Raw genomic sequence first — 17059 nt, forward strand, 5'->3', positions numbered from 1 at the left:
TCCCTTGCTTTGGTACTTCCCCTTCCTTTTTCGTTCTTTAAACTTCCTTTACTTTCCCATTTGCTGAGTCTTGGTGTTTCTCCCCTCCCACTCATTTTTCTGTCTGTCCGCAATTCATTTTACTATGTTTAATAAGACTTTCCTCAATCCTTCTTTTCCTGTTTTGTTCCTTTAATTCTCTCTCTCCCCTTATAAGCCTAGTATGTGTCTCATTCCTTTGGGCACACGTCTTCACAAACTCCCTGCTGCACTGCTACACCGCACACACTGGCATGCTATATAGACCTGTCTTCCAAGGCTTGGCAAACAGAGGAAGCATATGTACCATTTTCCTAACACTTGTGTACCATACTAAATGGGTGCCCTGCTACACAATTTCCCCAGACCATTAACTAGTCCCACACAAATACATCAAGTCAGTTCTCCCCTGCCCCCCTTCCTGGCTTCTCTTACAAGCAGCACCTTCTCCAGTCAAGATGGTAGCAGCAGCCTGCTCAGCTCAATGTGAGGATTCTCCTCCTCTTCCCTTCCCCTGCTGCTTAGTACTGCCTCCCTTGGTTCCTCCCCCAGCAACCTCCAAGCCACCCATTCAGAACATAGGAATTACCATGGTGGAGCAGACTAGTGATCCATCTACTCTTTAGCACGAGCCAGTACTAGATGCTTCAGTGGAAGAGTCAACTTCAGTGCAAGTTGACAATTATGGAATAACTCACCTCCCTCCCCACCAAGGAATTTTCTTCCTACTCCCCTCAGTGAGAGGCTGCTTTATCTCCTGATGCAACTGGGTTTCTCTTACTTCCAAACATTTAAAACAGGTAAAAAGTCCTTGCTATTTATGTGGCTAATGTTAAATTCTTTTTTGATTCCTAGTAAGTTCTTGGTCTCATTGTTATCCTATGGCAGAGAGCTCCACAAGAGGCTGGGGCTTCCGGACAGATCATTGTATAGAGGATCCAGTTTATAGATAAGCATTCAATTTCCATTTCTGTACTAACTTGGGTCCAGGCAGCGGAGCTCCGATGTCATGCTGAACAAACCCGAATAAACGCTGTAATTACCGATTGTCTCCCAAGAACAAGAACACTGAAGAAGCCCTGGAGCTAAGCACTGCACTGACTGATTCACAACATCTACCTGTAGTTAGAAATTCCATGGATGGAGCTTTTCATGGGGTCAATCTACACCAATGAAGTAAATTAGTGTTCCTCTCAAGAAGCTATGATCCTATGGAATGATCTTTGAATGAAAGTTGAGACGGAATTCCTTCTTTACTACAAGCACGTTGAATGCAAGCTCTTATGTAGTGAACAGTAATATCCTTTAGGGGACACACAGCCATAAGAGTTTGTATAAAAATGCCTAAAGAAGTCAGACTTCCTCAATTGTTACATGGATCTGACTTAAATGTGATCACTAACAATCCAAGAATGTCTGAGTCATCATTTTTCAGAAGTCAGATTGGGATAGTATAAATCTGGGTGTGATTAACAACTTGGTTTTAGAAATAGTGCCACATCATCTTTTCCAGTGGGACAGTCTTAGAATAACTAGCTCCAGACTATTAGTGTAAGAAAGCACAAATTAGAGGTTCAAAACGTGGATTATGTCAACTTTTCCCCAAAAAATTAAATTAAGATTCTAAAGGAGACACACAAGTTTATTATAGTTTGTCTCTGAAACAATATCGGAGTATAATTATGGAAGTGGACTGAAGTTCCATCATGCATCTCTTGATGTTACAGCAGACTTGTAACTTTAGAATACCAAGAGCTCATCACTTCTCAAGATTCCCAAATAAAATCAGGAGTGAGCAGGGTGGGAGCAAAAGTTCTGGTTCTGTACCTCCTGCAGGAAAATATTGCAGTAGCTACAGGAGTTCTTTAGAATTTACTGTCTTAGATTAGACAAGAAACTCTTTAGCGTAGTGCAGGTCATTATACTATTTTGGGAAAAAAATGAGCAATTCTAGTTTGCCTTATACACTATCGAGGCTGTCAGCTTTAGCGTCCTGGGTCTGGCCGTAACAGGTAGGTGTCCTCATGATATTGGGCCTTACTTTTGGTTTCCCCATATTTGTCAAAGTCTATTCTCATTTAAAGAGCCCAATCTCAGGTTGAAGTAGGGGATGAAATTTACAAAGTCTTTCCATCTTCCCCATATGCTAATGAATGCTAACAATTTAATTTAAAAATGCTTCTCCCATCACATATCAAACAGTAACGTGGGACAAGTAATGCCACATACGGTGCAGAAGGCACTTCTTCACCTGAATCTGCCATTGGAATCTGAGAAGATGACTGTACAATGCGGCAGAACCTGTTATTTCTAGAAAACATCCATCCTGCTTTCCTGCTTGTTCCTTGTCTAGTGCACTTACCTTCGCTGAAAAAGAAGGGCCTGAATTATCTGTCTGCTTTATAGGTACAAAGTGGATCATACTGATAATCTTTCAACAGCAAAGGAACTCATTCAAAAGTATAAATTCAAAGCTTGTTGCTTTTGGAAATGGAGAGCTAGAATGTCAGATCATTAATATCATACCACTTAATGACATTTGCTTTGCATTAGTAACTGTATTGATATAATTGATTAATTCCAGCCTGAGTGACTGACTATATTTTAATTTACAGTTGTTTTAAAAGCAGTCAATCCAACATACAGTTGGTGTCTTGTAGAGCTGTAGAGTGTAACCCTGCTCATCACTATGCCAAACAATCTCACTTTTCAGGCACCCTCCCCATGGGTATGTAGGACATAGGATGGGTGGTCACTGCAGCAAACAGCAGTCCTGTGCTGAGGCATGTTGAAAGGAACTGTTCCATTTTTAGAACAGAGAATTATTTTATTTACAGGTTTTTAAACCTGATCAGGAAAGACAGTAGTAGCTCTGGTGCCCCGGCCCCCTCCAAACATAATTTGTGTTTACACCTGAGGCCAGACTTTGATCAAGTCTGAATCATGATGTATGAGTCTATGCTAGCAGGACAGGCATCAGTACTTGAAGGATCAAAGGAAGTGCAAGAAAAACATGCTGATCCTTTGTGCTATCCCTTAAAATAATGATTCTTAGCAGATGCAAACAAGGCTATTGCAGGAATCCCTAGGATAAAGCACCTGGAAGGAAATACTCTCTCGGGTGAATTATTTGACAGTTGAGCCCAGCTGTTATTATCCAAATTGTTGGTTTTAGTTCTCTCTCTTTCTTTTTGGCTAGCATTATTAGATGCTTTTCTGCCCTAGAAAGAATTTCTGGAATTATTTAGTAGGTCACTCCTGGTCTCTTCCTCCTTGTTTATGTAACATGACAGTAATTGTAGTTTATTTAGAGCTGTTTTAATGCTGAAATTTTCAAGGGTAAAGTCACAAACACTGACCTAAGTCCAGACACATTTTCACATCTTTCTCCCTCTTGGGACCTACAGTCTTGTATGGACAATATCTAAATAAGACTTCCACTTGAACAATGCATTTTCTTAAATGAAAGTCCCTGTTGAGAGATAACTATGTTTTGTCATTATAAGATATTTCAGCTGATTCTGGAATAAGCCTTTGCAGAGATCATCTGCTCTACTTCCCTTGATCTGATAGCCAAACCACAGAATGATAAAATACAAGCCCACTTCACTAGATGTACAGGTAAGTTCTCAAGCCTGAAGAAGAAACATTCCAGTTCTTAGATTTTGACTAGATTACCCAATATAAGTAATTATATTTTCAACTGTTCCTGAAAGGAGGGTGTGTGACGATGTGTACAAACATCCACCGTTCAGGAACAGTTGGGGGGAAAAAATAAGTGCCTATAGTGATGATCTCTTCCTTTGTATATTTAATATAAGATTCATTTTTGAATCAAAATCACTGGACCACAATGTAATCCAAAGGCTCTTAAATTAAACCCCCACTTACCACAGGCCTGAAAGCACAAGTTGCATATACAATAGTAAAGCTTTAAAAAAGTTTCAGCTCATGAGTGTCCATCTTTTAATCATACGGTCCTTTCAGAGCCCTAAAACAAAAGGATTAAAGCCTTTTTCTATAACATATTAATGGAAAGTCCATTTAAGGGACAAAAGCCCAGTTTAAGAAATAGGGTTTGGAATAGTTATGCTTTGTACCTCTCTGGGATTGATGATAGCATCTAACAAGCCTCAAACTGGGTTAGTTCTCTTTTGAATATGTTTCTGGAGAGGGAAGGCCTTCTTCATTCTTTTCCTCCTTTGGAAGAGTAATTTCAGTGAGGTAGAGTATACAGTCTTTGAAGGGAATGATAATGAGACCAAGCTTTCATATTAAAACCCCTTTAATCCACACTCTAATCCATATAATGTAGAAAAAAATGCATAACAGGATAAAGAGCCATGACATCCCTATAAATCTCAACCTCTTGCTAATAAGCTAACAAATAGTCTCCTCTGAGGGGCACAGGGTGAACTAACAGCAGGGGTTGCTATTCCACATTCTCTACCACCTCGCCAGAGGCTGTTTCAGAGCTAACAGGAGAGGCTGTTGTGATTTGGATCTGCCGTGAGATCTGGAACACTGGAACCAACAGATGATTAATTACCTTTTGGACAACAGATGCAAAGCCACAAACCCTTCTAAAATAGAGGCGCCACCTCTGAATGAGACATGACCATACAGTCACTTCTAAAGAGCCTCAATATGCAAAAATGCAAATGCGAAACGGAAAGCATTAGGAGTCAGGAAACTCCAAACTACTTTTTTCTTAGAAAGAAAAACAGATGAACTCTACTAATTGGAATTCTTCAGTTCCCACTTTTACCTCCCACCCCCAACCCATACTTTTAACTTCAACCTTATTTACCTTTTTGAAGTGGACCCAAAGCCAAGTTCATTTTGGAGGAAAGCTGTGACGTCAGACAAACAGGTATGTACCCTTCTTTATGGAGATGATGAGTGCTCCAGGTGAGCCCAGCCTGACTAGTAGAACTGTGGCCCTGAGAAAGTCTTAATCCATAATTAAATTGAAGCCACTTGTGAATTTTATTTCTTTAGGGAAAAGGGCATGACTTGCCACTAGCACTTACCTCTTCAAGAAGATGAAGGAGAGAGAGAAGAGGACCTAGCTGTGCAGAAAATGGTCAGACAAAAAGCTCACCACCATTTTGGCATCATTTGAGAACTACAGGGAATGGTTCTTTTACCTCTTTTTTTTTTTTTTTTTAAAAGGTGTTTTTCATGCAAGCCATCTTGGATTTTGACTAAAACCCTCCCCCCACAGGAGACAGACAATGTGATGTAGGCATGCTGAGGACAGATCAGAGACTGGGGAGTGGAGGGAGAAGTGTCACATGAGGTCTCAGAGGCAAAAAACCTCAGTTAACCAGCTAATCTGCCCGAGGGCAAATAAGAGCTACCTCGGAAAGGTGTATTGGTATAAGCCAAGGTGTGAGTTTAAAATCACTATAAATTATACCGACAACTCACCATGAAGACACTTAAAAATGCACTCATGGTCCTTTGGAAGCACACAGTGCTTATACTGGTATAACTATTAAGGTATAATTCTACTGTTACAACTAGCAAAGTTTCCCATGTAGACAAGCCCTAACCCAGCTCTAGCCTGAGATAGTCCAGAAACATGTCTTAGTTACGGACCATATTTAAGCTTCATATAGTCTCCACATTATTGAAATTGCTTCCCGTAAGACCACTGAGGAAAAATCAAGCTTGACCTGTCCTGTTGCTCTTTTTACTAAGAGATACTGAACTAGGTTTGAATCACAACTTCACATTCTAGTTCTTATTCTGACCATTACAGTCAAATATATCTAGCACTCTCAATGGCCTATTGTACAGTAAGTTAACAGTGCGCCTCAAACAGGAACAATACCACCAAACACTTTAAGGTTACTTTAACATTATAACAAGGTAATAAAAGGGTTTAAGGTCAAATTTTCAAAAGCACATAAGTGATTGAGGTGCCTAAGTCAAAGAAATGTCTAAGTGCCCAAGGCTCCTAAGTCATGTAGGCACTTTTGACAATTTCACCCTTCAATAAACAAGTGAGGTCTTCTTGGACTGCTACAAGAGAGTCACAGAACTTCCAACATTCAATGAGCTTGACTAGAGAGAGATTCACATTCATTTTGCTACAGGGCAACAGTCCTCTAATTTACATTTCATAGATACTTTTGTTAAGTCAACTTAAAGTACTAAGTCCTAAACATTATTCAGAGAAACAACTTACATATCAAAGAAGTATCCTGGTATCTTGCTGGTATCCTAATACTAGTCTAGTTAAAGCAGCTTTTCATAGTTCTGTCATCCGTCCCCACCCCGTCCCCCACCCCCTTTATTAGGTCTGAGGTTTTTGACCAACAAAAATGAGACTTTTGTTATGATTAATTGGGAGAGACAGGGTGAAAAGATTTTGTGCCTGGGCAGATAGATTTTCAAAACGAGTTTGCAAGGCTTGAAGGCATGGTATTATAAACTAGTATTCTAAAGCAGCTGTTTGGAGTTGAAAATTGGCTCATGTTATAAATCAGTTTGTCTGGAGGTACAGTATTTTTGTGCAATGCAATGAGAATGTAAGGAGTAAGCAGCCGCATCTTATTGAAAACTATTACCAAGTCTGTACAAGACAGAAGCTGAGGCCAGCGGCTTCAAAAGGAGGCAGCCCCTTTACCAGCAAGTGGTATGGAGGGTGTGGTGGTGGGAAACGCCCCACACAAAAGGAGAAATCCAGAAAAAGTTGGCACAAGGCTAAAAGAACTTTCAAAGTCTCCAGGGCAGAGCTTAGAAAAAATGATTTGGGTAGCTTGCTTATGTGCAAAATCCTCTCTGTGATATCCTAAAAGTATCTTAGTTGTAGTGGCAATAAGTTACTCAGATTTCCTTAAAATTACAGTAGATCAAGTGCAATGATTATGAAGCTGTCATAGGAACTCCATAGGCCAGGTTGTAAATATTAATTCAAACCAATATTGAGACTTACTTGACTCCACTCTTCACAAAAGAACTGCTTTCAGCTTGAAAATTTTGCATGCTTAGGCTTATACCAATGGAGAATTTATTGGGAAAATCTGAAGCATGCTGTTTTCTAGTTATGGGTCTCAATTCCCACCTCCCCTGCCCTGCTAAAAAACTATACCAGTCCCCCCGCCATCCCTCCAACTTCAGCCTACAGGTCCTCAAATTCTCTTACCCTTTATCTCCATTGAGAATTACTTCACAAGGCAAGTCTTTTCTCTTGGAGTCCACAGATCTTTATAAAATTGTTGGGGAGAAAAATCTTACAAATTAAAAGCCTCTGCAGGTTCCCATGCAGGCTTTAAAAATTCCACAAAGGATTAACTCAGTGAACAACACCAGATGGAGACAAAGGATCTGATCTAGCAGGCAGGTTCTAGTTGAGTTCTGATGCAGGTTTTTACAGAAGTCTTTTTGTTGCAGACATTTAATTCATCAACTTCTGTTGAGTGTGTAAGATCTGCATGTTACTCACAAAAGTTTATTTATCTTGTCCATAAATGGAAAATGGCCTATCAGAGTTTAGTAGCTCCACTGGAGCATTTCTGCACTAGTGGTGTGCGCAAGTGGTGGGTGAATCTTCTGACGGAAGAAGAGGTTCTTGCCTATCTATACAGTGAAATAGTTCAAGTAAATATACTGTACAGTTAAAGTCATTGATACACAAAATCTAAGTGCTTTCTAAACAAAAAGGAAAATCCTAGACAAGAATTTAATTAGGATACATTAAAGATCTGTTACTTTTGCCAAAAATTCTTATGGAATGTTATATCTGTCTTGCCTTGGCTTTTAAAGTTAAGGTCGGCTGTGGGACCCACATTCTCTATATCCCTGAACTCCTATTGCTGTCCATTTTCTACTTAAGAACGTTTCAATTTTACTATCTACATCAGAGCCACCTGCTTAGCCTGCGAGCTCATCTTCAGTAGGAGATAGCTACATCTCATCTTGCCTCAAAACTGTAACCTGTCCTTACCCACTCCCCATATAGTCAATAGAGTCCAACATTTTCATGTTTCCACCTGCAGCACATATAACCTCCAAACATTCACCACCAAATTTCTACTGCTCTTCATACAGAGTTCTAAGTTTGTACTTGCCTTATATATTTGCATGAGTCTGAGGCCTGCCCATACACAAACAGATAGCCACTGGTACTCCCACTTTCTCCAAAAACAGACCCATCCTCATCTGTGCCACCCATGACAAGTCACCAAAGTACATGTATTGTAAATACCTATCAGAGGTGCCAATGTCAAATGGAGAGTGCACACTATAGTTGGGTATCAAGGCTGAGAAGTGTGTGTGTGTGTGTGTGTGTGTGTAATCTAAACTCTGAGTTTTCAGACTTTCAAATTTATTTTTGAACAAATTTCACCTTCACTCAGAAATGTCTGGCTTTCAAGTGTAGTTTCCCCTTGCTCCCCACGAGCTAGATATGAGAGTTGGAAAGGGCCTTTAAGGAACTTATCTTGTCCAACATGACTATTCTTCCTAAGACATCCCTAATAAAACTGGATGATCAAACAACAATGGTTTGATCTACAATAATTTTATAATGTTAATTCAATAGTTATAGAATGTGGCTTGAAGGCTGACCAGTTTGTTGTTCTTTCCCTTATTTCCATTATTCATTCATAGTCAGATAATATGGTGCACAGTCTGGTATAAGAATTTAGAAAGACTTTTCTGCCCCCATTTGCTTAGCAAAATAATCAACATATTGTTTTAGTATCATCCAAGAAAGGAAAATAGTTCATTTGTACTTTGGCACCACTGGCAGTTAGGAAATGCCAAATCCCAAACTGAAAGGATAATGAATATTTGACTTGGATATGCTAGAAGTAAGGACTAAACTAAACCAGACTTTTGTACAAAAGATTTATTAAAAATAAGTTCTTAAAAAAAAATGTAACATGTATATACAGTAGCTTAGCATGGAAACAATATGGTGCATATAATACAGGAACAGTGAGTACTAAAGTGCACCCTGTACAAAGAATATGATTAAGGGACAGGGAATGTGGTTTTCTTTGAAATATGCTCCAGAAAAGCATGATAATTAACAGTATATGGAATTTACCTTGGGTTTTTTTTTTTTTGGGGGGGGGGGGGAGGAAGAATTTCCTTTTATTATAAAGAAAACTTTCAAATAAAGATGGTTACGTAGAGGAACCTCCATGATCAGTATCATGTAAATGTTTAAGTCAAGATATGAATATAAGAACGCAGACGGAGGGTTTAGGGAACAGTCTGCAGGGTATACTCCGTTTGTTCATTGGGTATGTATGCTAAAGCCTTTGATCAGCTCTGTTTTGGTTATGGATCAATAAATCTTAATCACTGGTTGTGTACTCTAATAAATCAAAGAAACTTGGGTGTCATAGAATACTGCCAAAAAGTCTATTAATGGGTGCATCTTCAAGATCTATTGCAGTAGAGATTAAAGAGACTTTTCTTCTGAGCTATGCAGTTACAGAACACAAAAAAACTGCTGGTTTTCTACTTCTACACCATATACTGTGAGACATCCAGAATCGCAAACTAGAAAATACTGTTTTATTCTGAAAAAGTGGATCAAACAGAAAATAACTTATCAAATTAATATTTATTTCTGGCCACTTCACATAACTGTTCTCAGCTTCTCGCAAACCTTGAAGTCATACTTAGAAGAGTAGCCTTTCAGCTGAGTCTTCTGCCTGGGAGATTTCCCATTTCCAAGAGTGCACAGTGCACCTCAATAGTGAAGAACCCGAAAACAGCTGGAAGTTCAAATCAAACCATCCTCAGCAGAGTTCATGTTTAGCAATCTCAGATGTTCACAAAAAGTCTTATAAAAATTTAGTTCCTTGCAGTGCCCCCTTCAGTCCCACAATTTAATAAGACCATCCCAGCCACAGGTGATGACCTTGGATGTTTCATGTGGATGCCAGACTGCGCCTATACAAACTTTGTCATGTGCTTTTAACCTACTGTAGAGTTTTGTCGTCTTCCAGTCCCAGATGTTAAGTTTTCCATCTGCATCACCTGATATCACATAGCTGTATTAAAAAATTAAAAGCTCTATTAAAAACTTTCAGAACTACTTTTATTATTTTCCATTTTTGGAAGATTATTATAAAGCAGACATTGAAATAAATATTTTAAATTAATGCAAAAAACAGATTAAAGATAATTTTGTACTGGGGAATGGAAAAAATTTAGTAATCCAATAAGCTTTCCATTCAAGAGAGTCTGTTTCAACAGACAGTAGGAATTCCAAAGAATTAGCATGCATGATGTGTTCTAAGGAGCCCAGGCTCTTGCTGTGCACTGATTCATCACATCATCGGTGAGGTAAATGTGCTAAGTAATGTGATTATACCATGCATTATGTTGCTTGAGTAATAGAGCCTGAGAGGATAAGAGAAAATTCCAGGAAAAAAACCGAATTTGCAGAGATTTTTCTTTTAAAAAAAATCCCCTAAAAATGTGAACACTTTTGCAGTGCATTATGCTAATCATACATATACTTGCTTTGTTATCTACAGGAAGTTAAATGGGCATAACTGTCTTAAAATGACACCAATGTGACATCGCTAGTATAGCTGCAGATGAGAGTTAGCTGTACAACTTCATTAGGCAAAGTAGAAGAACCAGGCTTCAATCTGGACTCAGTTTTGCTTTAAGTTTGAACCCAAGGTATGTGTGTGCAGGAAGGTCTTCTTGTGACTCTACTGCAGACCAGTGTGTAGGAAGCCAGTTGCTGCTCCCCGGTTCATGGCTACCTAGCTCCAGTGCAAGTTAGAACAGGAAGCATCCTGCTCAACTCTGTTGGTGCTATAAAGTCCCTTACACCAGCAGAGGATCAGGTGTAGTGGAGCTCAGGTCTGATAAGCCCCCTTATAGCCCCAGCCTGTCCTCCTCTATATGCTTCCTCCTCTCACTTTCACTTTGAGGCGGGGTGGAGTGGGGTTGTGGCTGGTGTGGGAGGCAGTTTAACTGCATCTTACAGTTGAGATTCTACCTACCTAGGGAAGACTTCTGGCTGGTTTAAGATCATAGCAGCACAAAACAGCCTTTGTAGAATGGAGAATTTAGAACAAAGTGTTCATTGAGAGTACTTCAACTAAATGTTCATTTCTTATACTACTGGGGTAAATGTTAGTACTGAATCCATTGAACTTAACAAAGGGCAAAGGGCAAATTCTCCTTTTAACTGCTGCAGAAAACTCTCTGTAGCCACACAGCAGTGTTGGGTTAAAAGGACAGCAGCACATCAGTATATTACAAAGGGTTTCAAAAACAAATTTAGCAGGATCTCGCGACAACTTTAAGACAGAAGTTAGTTTTCATAGAACTTACCTCATGTCAGGTGAAAAATCAACTTGACAAGCATAACCTGCCACCATGTGACCCTTGAAGATTTTCTTTTTGTTTAGTCTGAATCTGTTCTGAGCTCCAAAAATCAAAATCTGATTATCCATTGATTGACAAGCCAGCCATTTTCCTGTATGTGCAACAAAGTTCAGGCAGATGTCAGTCTTATTTTGAATCAGACTACTGCAGCCAAAGAAACAAATCTGACAAAGATTCCTAGAACTTTCAATGTCAGTTTTGGTTTCAACAATATTCGGTGTTAATAAAGCATTTAGTTAAATAATATGCATGGCTTCTACCGTGTACTGGACAGCTCAGAGCTGGACCCTAGAATGGTGTATTAGCAGTGTTCACTCAAAGAAAAAAAGTACAGACTTGGCTCACGTCACATGTGTAGAAAGATTTATAGTGTGGCAGACACAAATTTCATCATACAAAAATAAACCTTCTAATTCTGTAAGCAATTCTTTCTAAGCCATTTGTGACACCAAGTACAGTTATCAGTCATACCCATGGAAAATTTTCATTGAGTTGATTTCTGCCTATTACAACTAATAAAGGCAGAACCTAACACTGGAGATAGTTTGGAAGCGTATCCCTGCATGTATGCTCAATTGCCTATAGTAAATTTCTGTTATAGTCACGCTACACCATCCAGAGATTACCCGTGGTGACTGTCTCATTTTAAAATACTGAAGAGGCTTAGACAAAGAACAGGATAGGTGAGCAGATATCCTAACTGGTCAATCAAAGAACTGAAACCAGGAGACAAGTTCACATCTCATTAGTTACTCATTTTAAGCTGTGGAACAATAGAGTTACTAGTGGTTTTCTGTTTTGTTTTTTATTTAAAGAGCAATTTTACTTGAGTGTAAAGCAGGTCTAAAATGTGTTGAATGATTTTAACCATGTAAATAAAGATCTAATTTTCAAACCAGCTTTTTTTTTTTTTTTTTTTTAAAGTTTCACAGTTCAACAGGAGAAGTGTCTGGAAGTAAAAAAGAAGGGCTGCTTTTTTAACCAATCATGTGTCCACCCTTCTTCCTGTTTTGGTGGTGGGTAGGGAGGAGAGGGCATTGCAGATGCTCCCAGGTGGGAAAGGGGACATGCTGAAGAGAGAAGCTGCTCCTTGATCTTTTTCTGCTGGACATATTCCCTCTCCTTGAGCAGTGACCACATAGTGACTTTGAAAGACTTTCTCAAGGGTCCCAGGAAAAGAGTAGACATGTCATGGGGTCACTATTCTCCTCTTCTGCTCCCTTCTAGGCTTTTTTATTACCCTTTTAGCTTTGTTTGCTCCTTCTACCACTTGCAGAAAGAGAAATTTTAAAATGACAGAGTTCATAAAAAAAGAAACTAACTTGGGCCTCTCACTACAGAGAAAGTAAACTAAGACTGACATTTTTTGGTATAACCCTACGTGTTAATTTAAACGAATACAGTTATACGGATATAACTCACCCCGTTTGGTTACTCTTACTATGGTATAAGAGTATCTTTTTCCGGTTTAGCTTATGTCATCTGGAAAGGAATTTAAGCTAACCCCCCAAATGATACAACAGATATCCACATGGGAGGGTTGATACTGGTATAACTAGTGAAACTTTCCTGTGTAGACAAGGCCTAAGTAAAGTGTTAACTTACCATTTGGAGACAAGGTGACTGCAGGCATTGAGTGCATACTCGGCTCTGCGATGTACTTGAAATCGACAGGAATGTCCCTGCAAAGGAAGAAATGTGAATGGATGAAGAACTGGAAATATTTCAAAGGGCTACCTAAAGTCAGCTGATTTAATCAACCACTGAAACAGAATGAGAGGTGGTGTCCAGACGAAAAATGTCTAAAATGGAGTTCAAAGATATTAAAAATACCTCCCAGTGAACTATTACTGTGGTGCTATCGACAAAAGAAAATGAGCCTTGTTTAATACCTCCAGTTGTGAATAGGTTTTGGTGCTGGATGTGGGCCAGGGGTTCTTAACCATTTTCTTTCTGAGGTCCCCCACAACGGGCTATAAAAACTCCATGGCCCACCTGTGCCACAACAACAGATTTTCTGCATATAAAAGCCAGGGCTGGTGTTAGGGGGTAGCAAGCAGGGAGTTGCCTGGAGCCTCATGCCACAGGGGCTCCCATGAAGCTACATTGTTCAGGCTTCGGCTTCAACTTTCTGTCCTGGGCCCCAGTGAGTCTAATGCTGGCCCTGCTTGGTGGCCCCCCCGAAACCTGCTCATGGCTCCCCAGAACCTCTGGCTGAGAACTACTGATGTAGGCAATGCAGAAAGTATAGATTCCCCAATAGCCCTGTCTACACGAATGACAAAACCGGTTTTCAGTCACACTTGAGGGAGGCTGTGGGGTAAGGGCAGCGGTGTTTGAAAGTCAGTGTCAGACACTACTCCATTCCTAGACTAGACAGGCAGCGTATGATAGCTTGCATGTCTGAACCTGCTCCCTCCCCAAAAAGGAATCTTCACTCTAGCTAGAAAGAACTTTTATGTAACCTGTAAAAGGTTAAACAATAAAGCCACATTATGGAAAATACACTTCCTGCATTTAATTCTAGTTAAAAGGAATTGAAATGCAATGTGGGTTTTGCTGTCTTCTCTCTTCACAAATTAATGCAGGCTCATCTGCTGGAATTTATTCCAGGCAGCTCTGCTTTCTGTTAAAATGTACCAGATGTAGTCAGGACTGCTGCAGGATATGCTGCCCTAAACTATTAGGCAGAATAAAAGACATTTAAGTTTCATACTTCTTTCAAGCCAAATTGTGAAATAGGAAGCAAGACAAAATCAGTTTCTCAAAGGTCACCAAAAAACGCTGCCATGGTTGGCTGACCTAAAAAACAATTTAAACCTCAATGGCTGTTCTAACTGGAAATTCTAAACTGAGAGACCTGGTACATTTTCCTCAAAACATTGTTTTATGAGCTGACAATTATAAGTGGTGGGAGTTTCTAACCTTCACTGACAAAAATGAGAGTGCTCCACGGCCATTTCTTTCCTCCTGACCAAACCTGGCAGGAACTAAAAGTTAGGGTCTCTTGAAAAGTAAAGGGAAAGTGTTTGGAACTGCCAGAGATATAAAATCTCTTAAAAGACTTCAATTTCCTTATGGGAGCTTGGGAACTATGGAAAGACCGACCACTGCAGGGAGGTCATCTGAAGCCTATGGATTGCATTAGCCTCGTCATCCTAGCAGAGAATGAAACCAGCATTAGATACCACTATGGGGTATGGCTCACTAGTGACTTGAGGGTAGGAAAATTTTGAGCGGAGGGTCATCAACATACTGATGGCACAGCAGCCCAAACCATTTCACCGTTTCCCTGAGTAGCACCATGAAAATATTAAGGAGTGAGAATAAAATCCTGTATTTTCCAAAATCAAGGGGTTTAGAATACAACGACCACCTCAACTTTAATATCACTGCCATATGGATGCAATAAGTAGAAAGCAGAAAAGCAAAACTTCAGAATATCCCAGTTAAGATTCCACTGAGCAAATATAGTTTGTTATCTGAAAAACATTTATTGTTCTATATTCTTACTGTTGCAGTTCCACAAAGGAAGGACACTGCAATCCAGTAAACATGAAAGCAGAATCTGTACACAGCATAATTGAATCTGCATTTCATGGATGTTATCATGGGAGAAGCTGTTCCCAGCAACGTCTGACATGTCAGACCACTCCCAGCACTGGCCAAGTGAAAATGCTTACCAACTGAGATTTGATTACAAAACATCCTGAACATTCTTCTACGCAATTAAGAACACTACAAAAGCAATTAAAAACTTGTAATTAAATGTAGCTTTTAGGAGCATATGGGGGTCATATTTACTTTTAAAGCTTGTTGTTTAAAGTTCTTGTTAAAATCAAAATCTTCAGGCTTATTATTAAGTAAAGAAAGAGATATTTGTATATTTGAACATATCAAAAAGTGATAACTGAACCATATAAAATGCCTGTTATAAAACAGAAAAGAGGGATTTATTCACAGCAGGATTGGTGACAACTTGACACATGAAATTCTTCAAGCTCCAAAAGCTGCAGTGCTGAACACATTAATTTAGTTTTAATGCAAATGTAATTAATTTGGAGCCTGAAATCTGAAATTTGTCTACAGACAGATCAGCGTATTTCAGGAAATGTTCTGTACCGCAGTCCACAGCGATGAATGAGCAGAGTGGGAGAAGTGCTCTACATTAGCTTTATAAATCAGTCTGTTAAGCAAAATTTGAATGATGGAATATGATCTATTCTATAGTTCATAATATCTGAATGAGATAACACTATTCCTGTGACTTCTAATATAATCTGAAGATATCTACATTTGGGACAATCAGGCTGTGATGTTCTGCAACTAGATTCTTTGTGATGGGAAGGAGGAAAGGGAAGGTGACATTTCACCCTGTAGCTATTTATTTTATTCATTATCAGGGACCACAAGAAACAAGAGCATCCAGTCCCAAGAGGCAGTAGTTCTGTGCAGGAGAGACATGGCTCCACAAACCAAAACAGAAGAAATCCCTCTTAGTAGTCATCGTGCCCAAGGACTTTTCCTTCTCCTTAAGGGGTTCACTGAAACTTCTTGGAGATAACTCACCAGCACTTTGCCAGACCAACAGTCCTTCCAGATGAGGAGCTATGTCTGAAATTCCTTCCAGAACCCAGTCAAAACACCCACTGAGTCAGCCAGAGAATGATCTGGGCACTTCCTCTCACCTGTTTGGCTAAGTGCACTGCCTCCACATAGCTCCCAAACTGCTAGCCAGGGAGCAAAATCCAGAGTACTGAACAGAGATTACCATGTAACAGTAGAGCTAGCACAAGCTTAAAATGAATCTCAATATATCCTTCACTTTTTAATTTTTAAAAATTTTTTATTTATTTAAAAACAGGCAGTAACTGCATGGTACATTATGGACATCAACTGAGCACTGCTGTGACCTAGATTCCTCCATACATGAAGGGCAATGTAGAACTACCGTAGATCCTAAAGATAGCCAGCTGGATTCAATGAAAAGGCCAGAATGAATCATTTTCTTTAAACACCAAATGCTTTTTGTAGGTTTCAGTAGCTGAACAGAACACCTCTCTCCCAACTCACATTAGAACTGAAGAGCAGTTCAAATAATATTTCTAAATGAGCCTTGTCTTGGATGGAATTTCATACACAATACTGCCATTATAATTTTTTTTTCAATATTTTAACCGTGCTTCTCAGTGCAAACCTCCCCCTCCTCCCCCATCCCACTCCCAAAAAGAAGACTGAAAAGCTAGAATGAAACTGTTAAACTATTTGATTAGTTATCTTTACGGTACTCTAAAGTAGCATGGCACAGGCAATTCTTTATACGCATAATTTAAGTGCTGATACACCTCCAATGAGAGAGCAGATGAGAGAAACCATTAATGGAATATTGTCTGCCACAAGCTGATAGGGCTATGCCCATTGTTTCTATATAACAACCCATGGCACGACCTTTGCTTTACTTATAAAGTTAAAATAATTTGCCTGGTATTCACCTAGCGTGTGTTATACAGGAATAGGAAGCAAATCATTTCACTGATTAAAAACACATACCGTATGACTATCCTAGAAAAAATTTCTAGGAACAACTTTTATATTACTGCAGGTGCTATGTTAGATTGATTTTTATCTAAACCAAACAAGATATTTTATTTAATTTGGGGCT

The 17059-nt window shown here is 39.3% G+C and overlaps 1 protein-coding gene across 1 annotated transcript in view; it reads right to left on the reverse strand.

Annotated features, from left to right (window-relative positions):
* Window positions 1-9088: 9088 nt before the first annotated feature.
* CDC40 (cell division cycle 40) overlaps window positions 9089-17059 on the reverse strand; it is a 55251-nt gene continuing 47280 nt past the window's right edge. The window contains exons 13-15 of the mRNA XM_034765886.1: window positions 13003-13079; window positions 11344-11488; window positions 9089-10040 (exon numbers count right to left, since the gene is read on the reverse strand). Of these exons, the coding sequence (XP_034621777.1) occupies window positions 9863-10040; window positions 11344-11488; window positions 13003-13079 (400 nt within the window). The 3' untranslated portion in view covers window positions 9089-9862. The remainder of the gene's footprint in view (window positions 10041-11343; window positions 11489-13002; window positions 13080-17059) is intronic.

Source organism: Trachemys scripta, chromosome 3, assembly GCF_013100865.1.
Source record: "Trachemys scripta elegans isolate TJP31775 chromosome 3, CAS_Tse_1.0, whole genome shotgun sequence".
NCBI lineage: Eukaryota > Metazoa > Chordata > Testudines > Emydidae > Trachemys > Trachemys scripta.